Source organism: Myotis brandtii, unplaced genomic scaffold (assembly GCF_000412655.1).
Source record: "Myotis brandtii unplaced genomic scaffold, ASM41265v1 scaffold1077, whole genome shotgun sequence".
Taxonomy (NCBI): Eukaryota; Metazoa; Chordata; class Mammalia; order Chiroptera; family Vespertilionidae; genus Myotis; species Myotis brandtii.
Genome location: NW_005353666.1, coordinates 796,151 through 810,434, shown reverse-complemented (window position 1 = coordinate 810,434; position 14,284 = coordinate 796,151). Strand labels below are relative to the sequence as shown.

The 14,284-nt window shown below is 52.6% G+C and overlaps 1 protein-coding gene across 4 annotated transcripts in view; it reads left to right on the top strand.

Moving 5' to 3' along the window:
• Window positions 1–14,284, top strand: part of MLLT4 (myeloid/lymphoid or mixed-lineage leukemia; translocated to, 4) — a 69,154-nt gene that overhangs the window by 27,545 nt on the left and 27,325 nt on the right. For 2 of the 4 annotated variants that reach the window (XM_014542250.1, XM_014542254.1), the window contains exons 13-22: window positions 2,575–2,636; window positions 2,740–2,945; window positions 5,165–5,185; window positions 5,895–6,040; window positions 6,351–6,445; window positions 6,847–7,112; window positions 8,407–8,550; window positions 9,965–10,163; window positions 11,515–11,636; window positions 12,008–12,094. In XM_014542250.1, coding sequence (XP_014397736.1) covers window positions 2,575–2,636; window positions 2,740–2,945; window positions 5,165–5,185; window positions 5,895–6,040; window positions 6,351–6,445; window positions 6,847–7,112; window positions 8,407–8,550; window positions 9,965–10,163; window positions 11,515–11,636; window positions 12,008–12,094 — 1,348 coding nt within the window. The remainder of the gene's footprint in view (window positions 1–2,574; window positions 2,637–2,739; window positions 2,946–5,164; window positions 5,186–5,894; window positions 6,041–6,350; window positions 6,446–6,846; window positions 7,113–8,406; window positions 8,551–9,964; window positions 10,164–11,514; window positions 11,637–12,007; window positions 12,095–14,284) is intronic. The other 2 variants (XM_014542265.1, XM_014542258.1) reach the window with 1 other exon arrangement.

Below are 14,284 nucleotides of genomic sequence, written 5' to 3'. Positions count from 1 at the left end.
CCGGGACGCAGCTGGATGCCCCACCGCTCGCAGCAGCAGCCCTGCGGGGCGCCCCTCCCCTCCCCTCTGGGTGCCAGTCCGAGTTTCAGGGCGCCATTCTGACTGCTCCCTCAGTCCAGTAGCTGAGGCTGGCGGTCACTCACCCAGGCGGTGATGGGCCACAGGTCCAGGCCGTCCCTTCCCCATCCTCCAGCAGAGGTTTCCGTGTCCATCACGGGGACTCACTGTAGGTTCATGTGGGACCTCGGGCTTCACCGTGTCTGTGGTCTGGGCTTTTGGTTCTTGGTTGAGTTTGCTGGCTTGGTTGTTTTAGACGTAATAGTAAATCGTCTACTTCCTGTGTCTGTGCTTGTGTTTGGTGGTGTATTCTAGAATAAGATGTAGAATGTTATGTATTTGTATTGTAAGGAGCACCTCTGTTTATTTATAAGGTGATCAAGAGGCACCTATCATAGTCCTGAGCCTGTGAATATTTGAGTGAGTGAATCAAGACGTGAGAGGGAAAGATCGGTTAGGATGATGCTCTGAGGATCTGCAGTTAGTACGTCTACGTAAGAAAGGGAAGGTGGTCAGATAATGGTGTTAAAATAGCCTGGTGATGATCAGTCATCTGTCATAAATTATTTTATCCTGTGAATATACATATTAAGTAACCTTTTTCAAGGTCAGATTATTTTGCTTTGCAAAAGATTTATTAAAGGTTTTATTTGAACTGTAATGTGTGTTGATATTAAGACAGTGATAGAAATCGAAGATTTTCCCATTTCCAGTCTTTGTGTTTTTCACATGCAGTGTTGGTATAAGCAATGCTCAACTGATACATTTATAAAATCTAAGCTGCTGTAATAAGCATGTTTAAAATACTGATTTTAGTCAAAACAAATCTTTCCAAATGATGGGAGTGACTAAATTGTTGCTGACACTTTATTTTTTCGCTGAGAATTTAAATACTCTATTTTTACTAGATTTGTTAAATTGATGAAACAAGTAATTTGTAAAGTTTACCCAGGGCCATTTTATGGACATTGAATGAAAATAACTACTTACCTGCAATTTTAGATGTCCATAAATAGGGCAGTGTAAGAAAGACACATTGATATCGAGCACTTAAGTTACATTGTGAGTATAAGAGCATTTTAACACATAAATTGTTGAGTTAAATCTAAGTTATTAAGTCAGAGACGGCATAAATTTTGAAGCATATGATGTGATGAAGATGCTTTTGGTTTACCCGTATGACTGTCCTCACTGGAGTTCACTCACATGTATTTTCTCCTCCCTCGCCCTGGTGCGTGGGGAGAGGGTGGAGGATGGGAGCTGGGCTGTGGGAAGACGGCGGCGTCTTCGTTGCCAGCCTGGAGCTGGGGATCCGGGGTCATCATGGTGCTGTTTCTTTCATTGTGAAGAGTCTTTATTATTTGAACTAACTTATTCAATGAGGAGACATACCAATGACTCCAAATACTTAAATCTGTCCAGTTCATTACCATTTGTCTAAGAGTATTAGGCTTAAATGTTGCTGAAAAGATTCATTTGAATCAATTTTGACTTCAGTTTGGTTTAAGCCAATATTTAAAAACAGATATTTTCATTTCAGTGTAAGTCGTTATAATTCCCACTGTTTAATTTTCAGTTAACTTTGCAGAAAGGCAAAACACATTTATCTTACACATTTTAAAAAGTCTACTTATTAATGGCTTTCAAATGTTTTTTGATGAGTGTACAACACAATATCACATGTTTACATATGCCCTGGTGGACACACACCTACATGTGTATCTATTCCTATTTGTAACTGAAGGAAGAATTTCATACAACAGTCCCCCACCTTATAGCCTGTCAGTGGGGCCAGGTGTCCCGCAATCTGAAGAACTCTTTAATACACATTACCTGACCTTTGAATTACCTGGAAATATATGAACATTAGCACAGTGCTAGTAATTAGGAATGTTCCCAAATTACAGCTTCTCTTTGTTTGTGTTTTAGGCAGTTCCTTATTTCCGTAGTGTCAGGCTAAGTGATGAAAAGTGGCCCGAATTTATGTGACTTTGAGAAGAAATGTGAGTGAGTAGGATGTGTTCTGAGGCAGGTGTCGCTGAGCATCAAGAATACGGACCGTGTGGCTGCAGGGTCTGCGGGGCTCCTGTCTGACTCGGCTGGAGAGAGAGGCCGTGGGCAGCGGGGCGTTCCTCCCTTCCTGAGTGGGGCTCAGGGTGGCTTAGATGGCCTGTGTCCCCAGCAGTGTCTCCTCACTGTCACTTGAGCCATCGCGCAGCAGGTGTCTGGCGGCCTGGCTCTGTGCGGGCAGGAAGCCTCGTTAATAATGGAGTCAGGGCGGGTCTGCTCTCCCGCAGAAGCAGGTCCTCAGAGGGCGGGCCTGTGCCGAGGGGGATGTGACAGCTGTCAGTTTATCATTTGAATATTTGCATACGTCACATGTGAAAAGGAGGCAGTGGGCTCTTCCTTATCCAGAAAACTGTACAGAGGTTGTTTGTCAGTTTCAGAGCTCTCCACAGGTCGTCAGGATGCTGTTAGCTCCGTGACCTGGCTTTAAGAGCCCCATTCTTCTTGCAGAACGCAGGATGCTCCCGGGCCTGAGCTGGTGCTGCCTGCAAGCATTGAGTTCAGGGAGAGCTGTGAGTATGCACATTCCACTGGTAGTGAACTTTTCTTGTCCATTTTTCTCCATCTGATATTCATGTTTTCTTTCTTTTGTTCTTCTTTTGGGAAACTTCACAGCTGAAGATTCATTTTTATCTGCTATTATAAATTATACGAATAGCTCTACAGTCCACTTTAAGTTGTCTCCTACGTACGTGCTCTACATGGCCTGCCGGTACGTATTGTCGAGCCAGTACAGACCGGAAGTCAGTCCCCCCGAGCGCACCCACAAGGTGATCGCCATCGTCAACAAGATGGTGAGCATGATGGACGGCGTGATCCAGGTAAGCCCGCGCGGCCAGCTGTAAACCAGGGAGGGCCAGTTCCTTGATGCTTCAGACTTGGCTTCATATTTGACTTTATCTTAAGAATTTTTCCTAAAATAAAAGTTACATATATTATATTGAAACTGCGTAGCTTTAAAAGTTGAAAAGAAATGTAAAGTCTTTTCTATTTCTTCCCCACAAACTGGAGAATAAGGGAAGGTAAATTGTACATGGTCACATGATTATCATGAAGAAGACCCTTAAGATTACAATAGTAGTTGTGAGAAAGTATTGCGACTTGATATGGGTTTCTTAGAATTAAAAATAATGATAATGTATTGAGATGAAATTCATGAACCATTTTAAAGTGAAAATTCAGTAGTATTTAGCACGTTCGCAGCGCTGTGAGCCACCAGCTCTGCCTGGTCTCAAACATTCCCCTCACTCCAGCCCAGCCCCCTGAGCGGGTCTCGTTTCCCTTCCTTCGGCCCCAGCAACCCACCTGCGAGTCTTTACTGCTGTAAGGGGCCCTCGCTCTTGCCGAGCCTCCATGAGGCTGTGGTGAGTGTCCAGGAGTGTCCATTTTTCAAACTTGTGGGCATAGTGGCAGCCTGGCCTTTCTCACCGGGACATGAGCCGCAGGCGCTGCTCTGAGTCAGCTCTGACCGGGGCAGGAAGCAAGGTGTCCTCTTGGTGGGATGGTGCGCTCTCAGCAGAGGAGATGGGCACCGTAAATGGATAGATTTGCAAACGTGTCTGAGTCGCGTGGCAGTGCTGGTACTCGGCTCTAGAGCACAGGTGTGTCCCGTTCAGTAGCCTCCCAGATGGCTAGGTTGTCTGTCTCCTGTCGGGAAGGTTTGAGGCAAACTCATCTTTTTTTTTTTTTTTAATACATTTTTTATTGATTTCAGGGAGAAAGGGAGAAAGAGAGAGAGAGAAATATCAATGATGAGAGAAAATCATGGCTTGACTGCCTCCTGCATGCCCCCCACTGGGGATCGAGCCTGCAACCCAGCCTGTGCCCTGACCGGGAATCAAAGACAAGACCCTTCCATCTGTAGGCCGATGCTCTATCCATTGGGCCATACCAGCTAGAGCTAAACTCACCTTTAATTCCCTCAGAGGCCCATGTTTTAAGAGACATGTTGTTTCTTTATGTTTGAGTGGTTGGCATATGAATCGGATGGGGCTCTTCCTTTATCCAAGTGAAGACAGAGATTCCACAGGAAAGTCAGTTTATTGGGACACCGTTTGGTCACTCCTGTTATTTTATAGACAAATGCGATTTCCTGTCCAGCTGTCCCTCACAGCCATTGTCTGTCTCCCATCACGTTTGGGTTTGTAAATACTGTTTCAAGTTATGAGATTCTTGCCATCATGACTTTGACAGACTTTTCCTTATTGAGTTTGAACTTCACTGGGATCACCAGGATTGAAACCTGTCTTTTAATTTCAGATTCAGGTTTAGTGTATGATTGGAGGAGTCTTTTTAAAAATACATATATTTTATTGATTTTTGCAGAGAAGAAGGGAGAGGGATAGAGAGTTAGAAACATCGATGAGAGAGAAACATCAATCAGCTGCCTCCAGCACACCCCCTACTGGGGATGTGCCTGCAACCAAGGTACATGCCCTTGACCAGAATCGAACCTGGGACCTTTCAGTCCGCAGGCCGATGCTCTATCCACTGAGCCAAACCGGTTAGGGCTGGAGGAGTCTTAATGTTGTAGAAACAAACTGTGGTAGTGAATAATTTAAAATTTTTAATTTGTAAAAACCCAAGTTCAAAAACCAGTTTACTCACTTTTTAGATTTAAGTTTTTATATGTTTTCAGATTCTCAAGTTTTTCAGCATTTATATGTATTGTTTCCGTTGGTCTTTCCTGTCTCTCTTATTCTTCCTCAGTAACGGGAACAGGCTCCTCACAGACAGACCTTTAGCCCCAGCGCACGGTGTCACTAAGACACCAGATCAGTGTGTGTCGTGTGCTCACTGTCACTTCTTTACCGATCACCTCGGGGAGTTCACGTCGTGTCACTAGCCAGTGTCAGGAGCACAGACTCCTCTGTGCCTCGTCCCTCGGAGCTGTGTCAGGGCGGGGCTGGATAGGTCACCCGGGAAGAACAACTCAGTGTCCTGCCTTCGTTTTAGTGTTTTGATTTTTTTAAACTATCATGATTGTTTACGAGTTTCTTTCTCTTGTTCTGCTTGATCCCCCTCGTCTGTTTTTCTCCAGGAAGTAGACCAGGTTGAACAGGTAGGACCTACTGTGGGACTGAGCCTGGCTCTGTTGGCTTAGCTGAGTTTCTCATGCTGCTTCCATGTCAACACAGTGCTCAGACCGGACCGAGCGTCCATAACACTCATCCGGCAGCTGAAACACGCAGTACTAAACCCTTTGGACTGTGCAGCCCTTACCAGCATTTCATAACTTCTGCTTAATGCACTTCCGTGTGGATATGAAATGACAACAGTTCTGTTTCTTCTCCTCGTTCATCCTTGGTTCCTATCCTTTGGATCTCATCTGAGGTTGCCTGGCCTGCACATGTGGTCGGGAGAGGATGCGATAGATCAGTACTTGATACTGGGTTGCTTGGCGTCCAAGCCAGTGACTGCGAGTATCCGGGTGGCTGTGGGTAACCATGGATACGTGTGTACGCGCAGATTACCAGATAATGCACAACCTCTGATTCGGTGCTGGATTCCTCGAAATCCCATTTCTCCATTGATTCATAAATGGTAGCCAATTAGAGCCCTGTGTCTCCGTGAGCCCAGGAAGTGCGGTGGCTATTGATTTCCCACTGCTGTGCGTGGGCCCAAATTCCCCGGCAAGTATCTGGTATCTGTGGCAAGTGCGCTGGTGGAACGGGAAGGTACTGGTCTATCCTCGGCAGCTTTCAGGAGCAGCTGGTGGTTGTTGTTTCGGTTGGTCCTGTGGCGGCTCACGGGATGCGTTCTGCCCCCAGAAACAGAAGAACATCGCAGGGGCGCTTGCTTTCTGGATGGCCAACGCGTCCGAGCTCCTCAACTTCATCAAGCAGGACCGAGACCTGAGCCGGATCACCCTGGACGCCCAGGACGTGCTGGCGCACCTGGTGCAGATGGCCTTTAAGTACGGGACCCGTGTGGGGAGGAGACACTGTTCTAGAAAGATTTAAATCATATTATGTTTCCTTAAATTTTCAAAACTAACTTTAAAGGTTTTTATTTGCCCTGTTTGAATAATATCAAGAAGCATAAATAACTATGCAAAATGTGTTGACTTGATAAATTGAATCGGTGAGCTGTGTTTCTTGAATCCTGAGAGTGAAGCTATTACATTTTTTAATGAAATCTTTCTGAGCAGTGCAGGCTGTTCCGCGTGTGCCGTGTCTGACAGCAGCTCCTCACGCTGACATCATGAAAACTGTGCGTGTTTTCAGGTACCTGGTCCACTGTCTGCAGTCAGAACTGAATAACTACATGCCGGCCTTTCTGGACGACCCGGAGGAGAACAGTCTGCAAAGGCCCAAAATAGGTCAGGACAGTCATTCCTCCGTCCCTCCCTCCCTCCCTCTTGTTTAACTTCATTTTAATATTTCATATTTGTAAGAGGGAGGTATTTTGAAAATAAACAAGCTATCAGATTGGGCATTCTTGTTACAGCAGTGAGTTTTACTAGCAATACCACCAGCGGTGAGGTTTGTTTAAGCAGAGCTCTTACTTGGGTGTTTCATGCTGGTTGTCCTTTTCAGAAAGTCTCAGGGTGAACCTCAACGTTAAGTAAGTACAGTTGATGCCTCCGTGTGTTTAAAACACATTCTCCTTCCTATTGAACGAGCGGCATTTTCAAAGTGCCCTGGCAGGTATTGCTGGGACTTTTGACTAAATTTACTGCCAATTCAGACCCCGAGTGACCGGGCCCCGCTGTCTCCGCAGACGACGTCCTGCACACGCTCTCGGGGGCCATGGCGCTGCTGCGGCGCTGCCGGGCCAACGCCGCCCTCACCATCCAGCTCTTCTCCCAGCTCTTCCACTTCATCAACATGTGGCTGTTCAACAGGCTGGTCACCGACCCCGAGTCGGGGCTGTGCTCGCACTACTGGGGCGCCATCATCCGCCAGCAGCTGGGCCACGTGGAGGCCTGGGCGGAGAAGCAGGGCCTGGAGCTGGCCGCCGACTGCCACCTCAGCAGAATCGTGCAGGTGGGTGCCACTCCCGCCCGCCGTGACGAGCTTGTCGCCAATGTCTCTATTCCATCCTGGGTGACAGTGCGGACTCGGCAGAACTCCGCCTCCCGCTGAGGTTTCACGGGTACAGAACCCGAGACCCCGGGGTGTCGTTTCCCTGGGCCACGAACAAAGTACCGTGCGCTGGGGCCTCACACGGCAGAGGTCAGGGTGAGACGGGGCTGCATCCTCCGGGGCTGGAGGGTGGATCTGCCTCAGCCTCTCCTAGCTCTGGGGGTTCGCTGGCATCTTTGGGGTCCTGGGCTGGTAGAGCACCCCTTGATCTGTCTTTCTCTCCACGGGGCATTCCCCTTGTGCGCATGTCTGTGTGCAGATGCCCCCTTCCCAAGGACAGCAGTCAGAGGAGGTACGACCTCATTTCCCCGTGATGGTTCCACCAAGACCCCGCGCCCAGGCCTCTTTCTGAGGTGCCCGGGGTTAGGACCTCAACATGGGGCTTGGGAAATACACTTCCGCCCATAGCAGATGGGAGCCAGCCGGTAACTGTCCTTCAAGGGTCTGTTCTTGAGTTGAGCGAGGCATGTTTATTTTATAGCTCCTTACTGAGAGGAATTGCTATTTAATAACGGACAGTAATTAACTCCCAAGAAACAAAACCAGGAAACACAAAGCAGACACCTGCTTGTAGTCGATGCCCAAAGGTGGAGGGAAAGGAATGGGAGCATAACTACAGTCGTAGATGCACAGAGGGGAGGGGAGGGGCCGGAGCCACCCCTCCGGGAAGTCAGGAGGCCACGGGGAGGGAACTGAGGCCCTCACCCCGCGTGTCCTCGCGCCGTGCGGCCCGGAGCTCGAGGGGTTGAGGCGAGAGCCGCTGGTGGGCAGCTAGGGAAGTGAGGGAAGCCAGAACGCGGGCAGTGGCTCTGTTACTGCAGCGAGTCGTGTGTATTTATCTTCTCAGCTTCCTCTGTTCTGAGGAGGTGCGTGTGGACAGAGGCTCTGCCTCCTGCTCTGGGGCGCTGAGCCATCTCAGTGAGTGTCTCTCGGACCCAGCAACAGCCGTCCGAGTGGTCACGGACGGGGTTCAGTTCCTAAGAGAACGTTTAGATGCTCTGTGAGCAGAACAAGTGGGATTCATCGTGCGCTTGTTTCCGTGACGTGAGGCCCTCTGCGGCCGCCTTTCCCTTCGGTTTATGGGCCCAGTCAGCGATGGGAAACCGTGTCCCAGAACCAGCCAGCAGCTGCCGCACTGTGCCTTACATGCAGGGACTGCACCGCCCACGTCACAGCGTCCGATTCTCTCCAACAGGCCACCACCTTGCTGACAATGGATAAGTACGCGCCCGAAGACATTCCCAACATAAGCAGCACCTGCTTCAAGTTGAACTCACTGCAGCTGCAAGCCTTGCTGCAGAATTACCACTGCGCACCCGACGAGCCCTTCATCCCCACGGTGAGGGCAGCGCCGGCGTCTGTGGGGGGGGGCAGCGGGGGGTGGAAGCAAAGGAAAACTCATTTAACGGTTTCCTTTCACTTTAAAAACAAGCTTATTTACTTGACCAATCTACACGATCATGTTTGCTGTTGACGTATGAGTTCGGGTTCCGTGCAAGAAGTAGAAACTACATAAGCATTTAAAGTAGAAAGGGTTTTAACTCGGTACTTCGTAAATCACTGGGAGACCAGCAGGGGGCGTGCAGAGCACCTGACTGCTGAATCCCACTTCTCGTTGGAAACACCTGGAGGCAGGCATGCCTGCTGCTCATCTCTGGCCAGTGTCTGCCAAGCTGGCTGTGTGTAACGTGGGACGTCTGCAGGTGCCTGAGAGTTAGAGAGATGAGGTCATTGCATGAGACACCCATCTCCCGACCTGCAGTGCTGAGTTCATGCCTGCAGAGGGCGGCCTCAAGAACAGCCCAGACAGCTTCCCAGCCATCCGCGACCGACGCCCTGTGCATCGGTATCCTTAGGGGAATACAGCTCCGAGCGAGAAAGAAGGAGTTAGAGCAGTGGTCGGCAAACTCATTAGTCAACAGAGCCAAATATCAACAGTACAACGATTGACATTTCTTTTGAGAGCCAGATTTTTAAAACTTAAACTATATAGGTAGGTACATTGTTATTTACTTAATTAGGGTACTCCTAAGGCTTAGGAAGAGCCACACTCAAGGAGCCAAAGAGCCGAGTGTGGCTCGCAAGCCGCAGTTTGCCAACCACGGAGATAGAGCCCAGGCAGCCTGGATGGATGCCAGGACGTAATTGGTACAGGAGTCAGATACAGGTATAAGCTGTGCTCCGACCGTCCGATTCGAGAACGGAGGAGGCTCTGGAGTTGGAAGCCTGGGTCGCAGTGCCTGGAGGAGGCACAAGGGCCGCGGCGTTGAGCCATGTGCTCACTTCCTGTGCTGTGGCCTTTCCCGTGTGCACAACCTGTGTCCATGAAACTTGTCGAACAAAGTCACTTACACCCGTAATTCAGAAAGAACGTCTGTAGCCTGGACATGGGTGTTTTATCTGGAGTTTTTCATTTCACTTTGAGTGAGCTCTTGCCCGTGTCGTTCAGCATTCTACAGAAATAGGGCTGTTCGCACTGGGTGCTGAAGAATTGTGCAAGGAAAAGAGGCAAAGCCCATCTTCTTGTGATTGAACAGTTTCTTCTCATTGAAGCTGCACATTATTTGAGATTAGTAATTAGTATCTTGGTTCACTTACTTACGTGTGTGCTTTGCTGGTGTCCTGCTGCGTCGCAGGCTGATTCTGAACCTGTCGTCACGTCCCCCCACGCGGCCTAAACAGACGCGAGGTGATTGCTGCTCAGCTGCTCCAGTCACGTAGCATGTCGTTTGAATTTGCGTTTCTCTGCCCAGGACCTGATTGAGAACGTCGTGGCTGTGGCCGAGAACACGGCCGACGAGCTGGCGCGCAGCGACGGGCGGGAGGTGCAGCTGGAGGAGGACCCCGACCTGCAGCTGCCCTTCCTGCTGCCTGAGGACGGCTACTCGTGCGACGTCGTCAGGAACCTTCCCAGCGGCCTGCAGGAGTTCCTGGACCCCCTGTGCCAGCGGGGTAGGTATTGCTGCCGAGCCTGAAATCTGACCCGGCTCCAGTCTGTGTTCTACGTGCAGTCCACTCGTGTGGCGCTTCCGACGAAGGCACTGCTCCGGGGACTCGGAGGGAAGTGTTTCCCAGTGACACGGGGTCACGGATGTGCAGACACAGTTCCGTGGGGGGTCTGCACCCCTCCTGTGACCACTGGCTGCTCGCTGGGCGGCACGAGGGCCTTTCCTTCTGTTCCCGGTGTGGACGGGCGGGTGCTGGACATGGCCTCGGAGCAGACGTGGACAGCACAGGCTTCGGAACAGACGCCCGAGTCCTGGTCCCAGCCCTTCTCCAGTCTCTCTTGTGGAGTGGGTGTGGGGACAGTGCCCACCTCGTGGGACTGTAGCGAGGAGCCCTGGGAACTGGGGCCCACGGGTCTCTAAGTGCCGGTGGCTGCCCTGCCACCAGTGCCACGCTCACACGTGTCTGTGCTGAGTGAGGCCTGGCTCCGCTGTCTCTCAGTGCAGCTCAGCTCCCCCGGGTCACTACGTCTTTCACGTGTTCTCCTACATGTGTGGGTGCAAGGGCTCGGTGATACCGGAGGCGGGAGCTGGTCCTTAGATAGGCTTGGCCCCTGGCTGCTGCTCTTCCGTCGCGTGGAGCTCAGACGAGTACAAAGCAGACCAAACTGCAGGGTCCAAGCAAAAGGAATAGGAGAGTCGGGTCTGTGTCCACAGGAGCTTACGTTCGGTGAGTGTAGGGTTTGACTTCAGTGACTGCTGCTTTCACCACTGAGTTTTACGTCCTCAGAGATCTTGACAGTTTAAAACGTTGGCCAAGGCTGCCTCTAGTAATGCCAGTGAGTGTGGCTGTGGCCCTCCAGGCGTGCGGGGGCTGGCGTGTGGCCTGTGGAGGGAGGAGAGGCCCAGGCCCCGGTGCTCCTCAGAGAAAGTCGGGCAGTGGGAGTGCCGAGTGGCGCCTGCAGGAGGGCCCTGAGCTGGGCTGGCACCGGGTGTGTGGGAGGTGGACCGTGTCCCGCTCTGCTGCACCACGCCTCGCGTCGGAACCACACCCTCACCCCTTCCCACACAGCAGACACAGGTGTGATGGTGGCAGCAGCCCAGGCCGGGCTTCTTGCCCGGTTCTCCCATCCCTCCTGCCTCCACACTTCACATCTGGCTGGTCTCTGTCTCTCCCGTCCCCTGTCCGCCTGGAGTCCCGGACTGCTGTGCATGCAGCACCTCCCGCAGCTCACCTCCCTCCCACAGCGGTCCTCCCTCCCCCGTGCGCGTGCAAAGGTGCAGACAGGAAAACGGATGTGGTCGCTAGATGCCCTGAGGGTGCCTTTCCGTCCTGCCATTGCTTCCCTTGCCCCCAGGCTTCTGCAGGCTGGTCCCTCATGCACGCTCCCCGGGCACCTGGACGATCCACTTCGAGGGCGCTGACTATGAGAGCCACCTTCTGCGCGAGAACACGGAACTGGCAAGTCCCGCGGCTGAGGTGGGCGGGGAAGGACGCGGGCCTGGCGCTTGGAGAAGGGCTGTGGGTTCCTTCCTTGCCTACAGGGAACATGGTTGTGACAGGAAGATCTTAAAGTCACCTTTAAATACCAATTTTATTTAAAAATCTTAAGATTTAAACCCACGACTTATATGTAAAGTTTTTATTTCAGGCCATGTCTGTAAACAAATGGTGCTTTTTTAAAAATAAAGAATATTTTTATACCCACAGCTGTAATTGATTGGGATAACATTGGTCAACGTGAACATACAGGTTTCAGCTGTGGTTTTCTATGTGACAAGATCTGTATATTGCACCGTGTGCCCACCACCCAAAGTCAAATTAAAATAAACCTTTGTTTCATCCTTTAGGCTCAGCCTCTGAGGAAGGAGCCCGAAATCATCACTGTGACCCTGAAAAAGCAAAATGGAATGGGCCTCAGCATTGTCGCGGCAAAGGTAGGGCGGGCAGGCGGCCTGAGGGTGGAGGGTGAAGCAGATGGCGTGGGGGTGCTGCGCCCTGTGCTGGAGCCTCTGTGCTCGGAGCCAGCCAGCTGAGGGGTGGTCTCCCCTCGGAAAGTGGAGCGAGAGCGCATGTGCCTGGAGGTCGGGCCGGGTCTGGGTGCAGGGCCTAGGGGACCGCCCTCTCCTCCTGGCCGCGTGCTGCTGACGGGCCTCCCGTGGAGGGCGATGTGCGGGAGGCGGTGTTTCCGCAGCCCTGGGGTCTGAGTGAACAGGACTGGGCTGTGATGAGCCAGGACAGAGGCGTGCTGCGTGCCTGTGGGGCCGGAGCCTGCACTGCAGGGGAGCCGAGGAAGGAGAGCCGTGCTTCGTTCGAGTGACGGACGGGCTGAGGAGCGCGCACTTGGTCTCGTGGGCGCCGCAGAAAAGCGGGGCGTCTGGAAGAAGAGGGGAGGGACGCGATGAAGCGGACGTGTCGGGCGCCGTGTCTGGGAGCGCTGGGTGTAGGATGAATGAGAGGCACCTGGACTGAGTGGCCTTCGGGTTGGAATCAGCTGGGAGCTGCCATCTGGGGCGAAGTGGATTGGTCTGATGCACTGAGTCACGGGGTCCCCCAGGGGGGGCAGAGGGTGGCCACTGTCCCAGCTCAGGCTAGACCTGCTTCCTCCTCCTGGCGGGCCTGCCACGCATAGTCCCGGGCCGCGGGGGTGTAATGGACCACAGCTCAGACGTGGATGGAACGGTCTCAGCCAAAGACTGTTTGGCTCTTTGCTTAACAGCTGAATCAAATGCCCCTTTGAAAGGGAAAAATGACCGGGGTAACAAATCCCCACCACCCTCCGATGCACAGGAAGAGCTCCAGCTCCATGTTTCCTGGCATCTATGTTACAAGCTTTTATTTCAAATACTCGCCTACCTGACGTTTGAAATTCCAGGAGCGATTTGGAGGCTGCCATTTACCACCATCCCTATCATTTCCAGCTCAAAAACCCTTTTTCAGTAGGAAACGCACATTCCCGTCTGATGTAGGCACTCGGCTCCGAGCCTCTTCTGTGCCCCGTGTCCAAGGCAGGAAGCACGGGCATTGCCTGCCAGTAGCCCCCTTGGGCACTCCTGCCCCTCCTCTCGCTGGCTCTGCCTGTCCCGCTGGCTGCAGCATCAGTGGGCAGTTAGGACAAGGCGCCCGCTCAGAGTCACAGTCGGGTTAGTCACCGTGACGGCAGGCAAGGAGTAGCAGGGGGTCCACGGCCGCCGGAGGGTTCGCCTTCCGCATGGGCAGGGAGGTAGTGCCAGGGTGAGGCAGTGGGTGCAGCGTCCCAAGGGAGGCCCTCTCGGACGTCTGCATGGAGCCCTGACCCAGGAATGCAGGTCTGAGGACCAGCCAGCATCACTGGCCCGGGGCGCAGGCCGAGTCCACACCAGCTGTGCCAGCTGTGCCGTCTGCATGGGAGGGCAGCTTAGCCCTCACCAAACCCAAGCTGAGGGAACTGGCTCCGCCCATTTGCCCACCTGCCTGGCTGTTGGCCACACACCTGTTCCTGCACCTGGCCGCCTCTCCCCCAGCCCTGCCGCCTGCTCCCCTCCACGCGCCTGAAGCTCCTAAGCTGCTGCGCGGCCTTCACATTTCATTCCCACCAGGAAGCGTGGCGGGAAGGGCGGTCTCCCCGTGAGTCAAGGGAACGTCATTCTGTTGTGAGAACAGGCGGCTCTGGAATCCTTGCTGCTTTCCGCTCGCCTCGTACCTTTTGGGTACACGGGTGGGCCTCGGTGTGGGTAGTCTTACGACGAGGTCCCCTGGGACCTGTGCTGATATTGGGCACATGTACTGTGAACGCAGTAGCCACTTGCTGCAGTGATGTCTGTTCCAGAAGCGAACATCGAGTGTCTGTCGTGTGGAAGTCGAGTCCCATTCTGGCGCCTGCACCTGGGCGTGTGGAAGTGGTTCTCACTGAGGCGGCGCCGCCCACGCCGGCAAGAGAGTCTGGAGCTCAGTTTGGACGTGTTCGCTTGAGATTTGGGGTGCCTGTCAGGCTAGACGAGGAGCATGTTATCTAGTAGAGTTAGACGTGTGGCTTGGCACTCGGAAGGTGAGAGCCAAAGGTGGGGGCGGCTCCTAGAGGCTGTGGAGGGAATCGCTCAGGACGCCTGGGCGGCCCTGCCTGGGGAGCTCGGAGCCCTGGGCGAAGG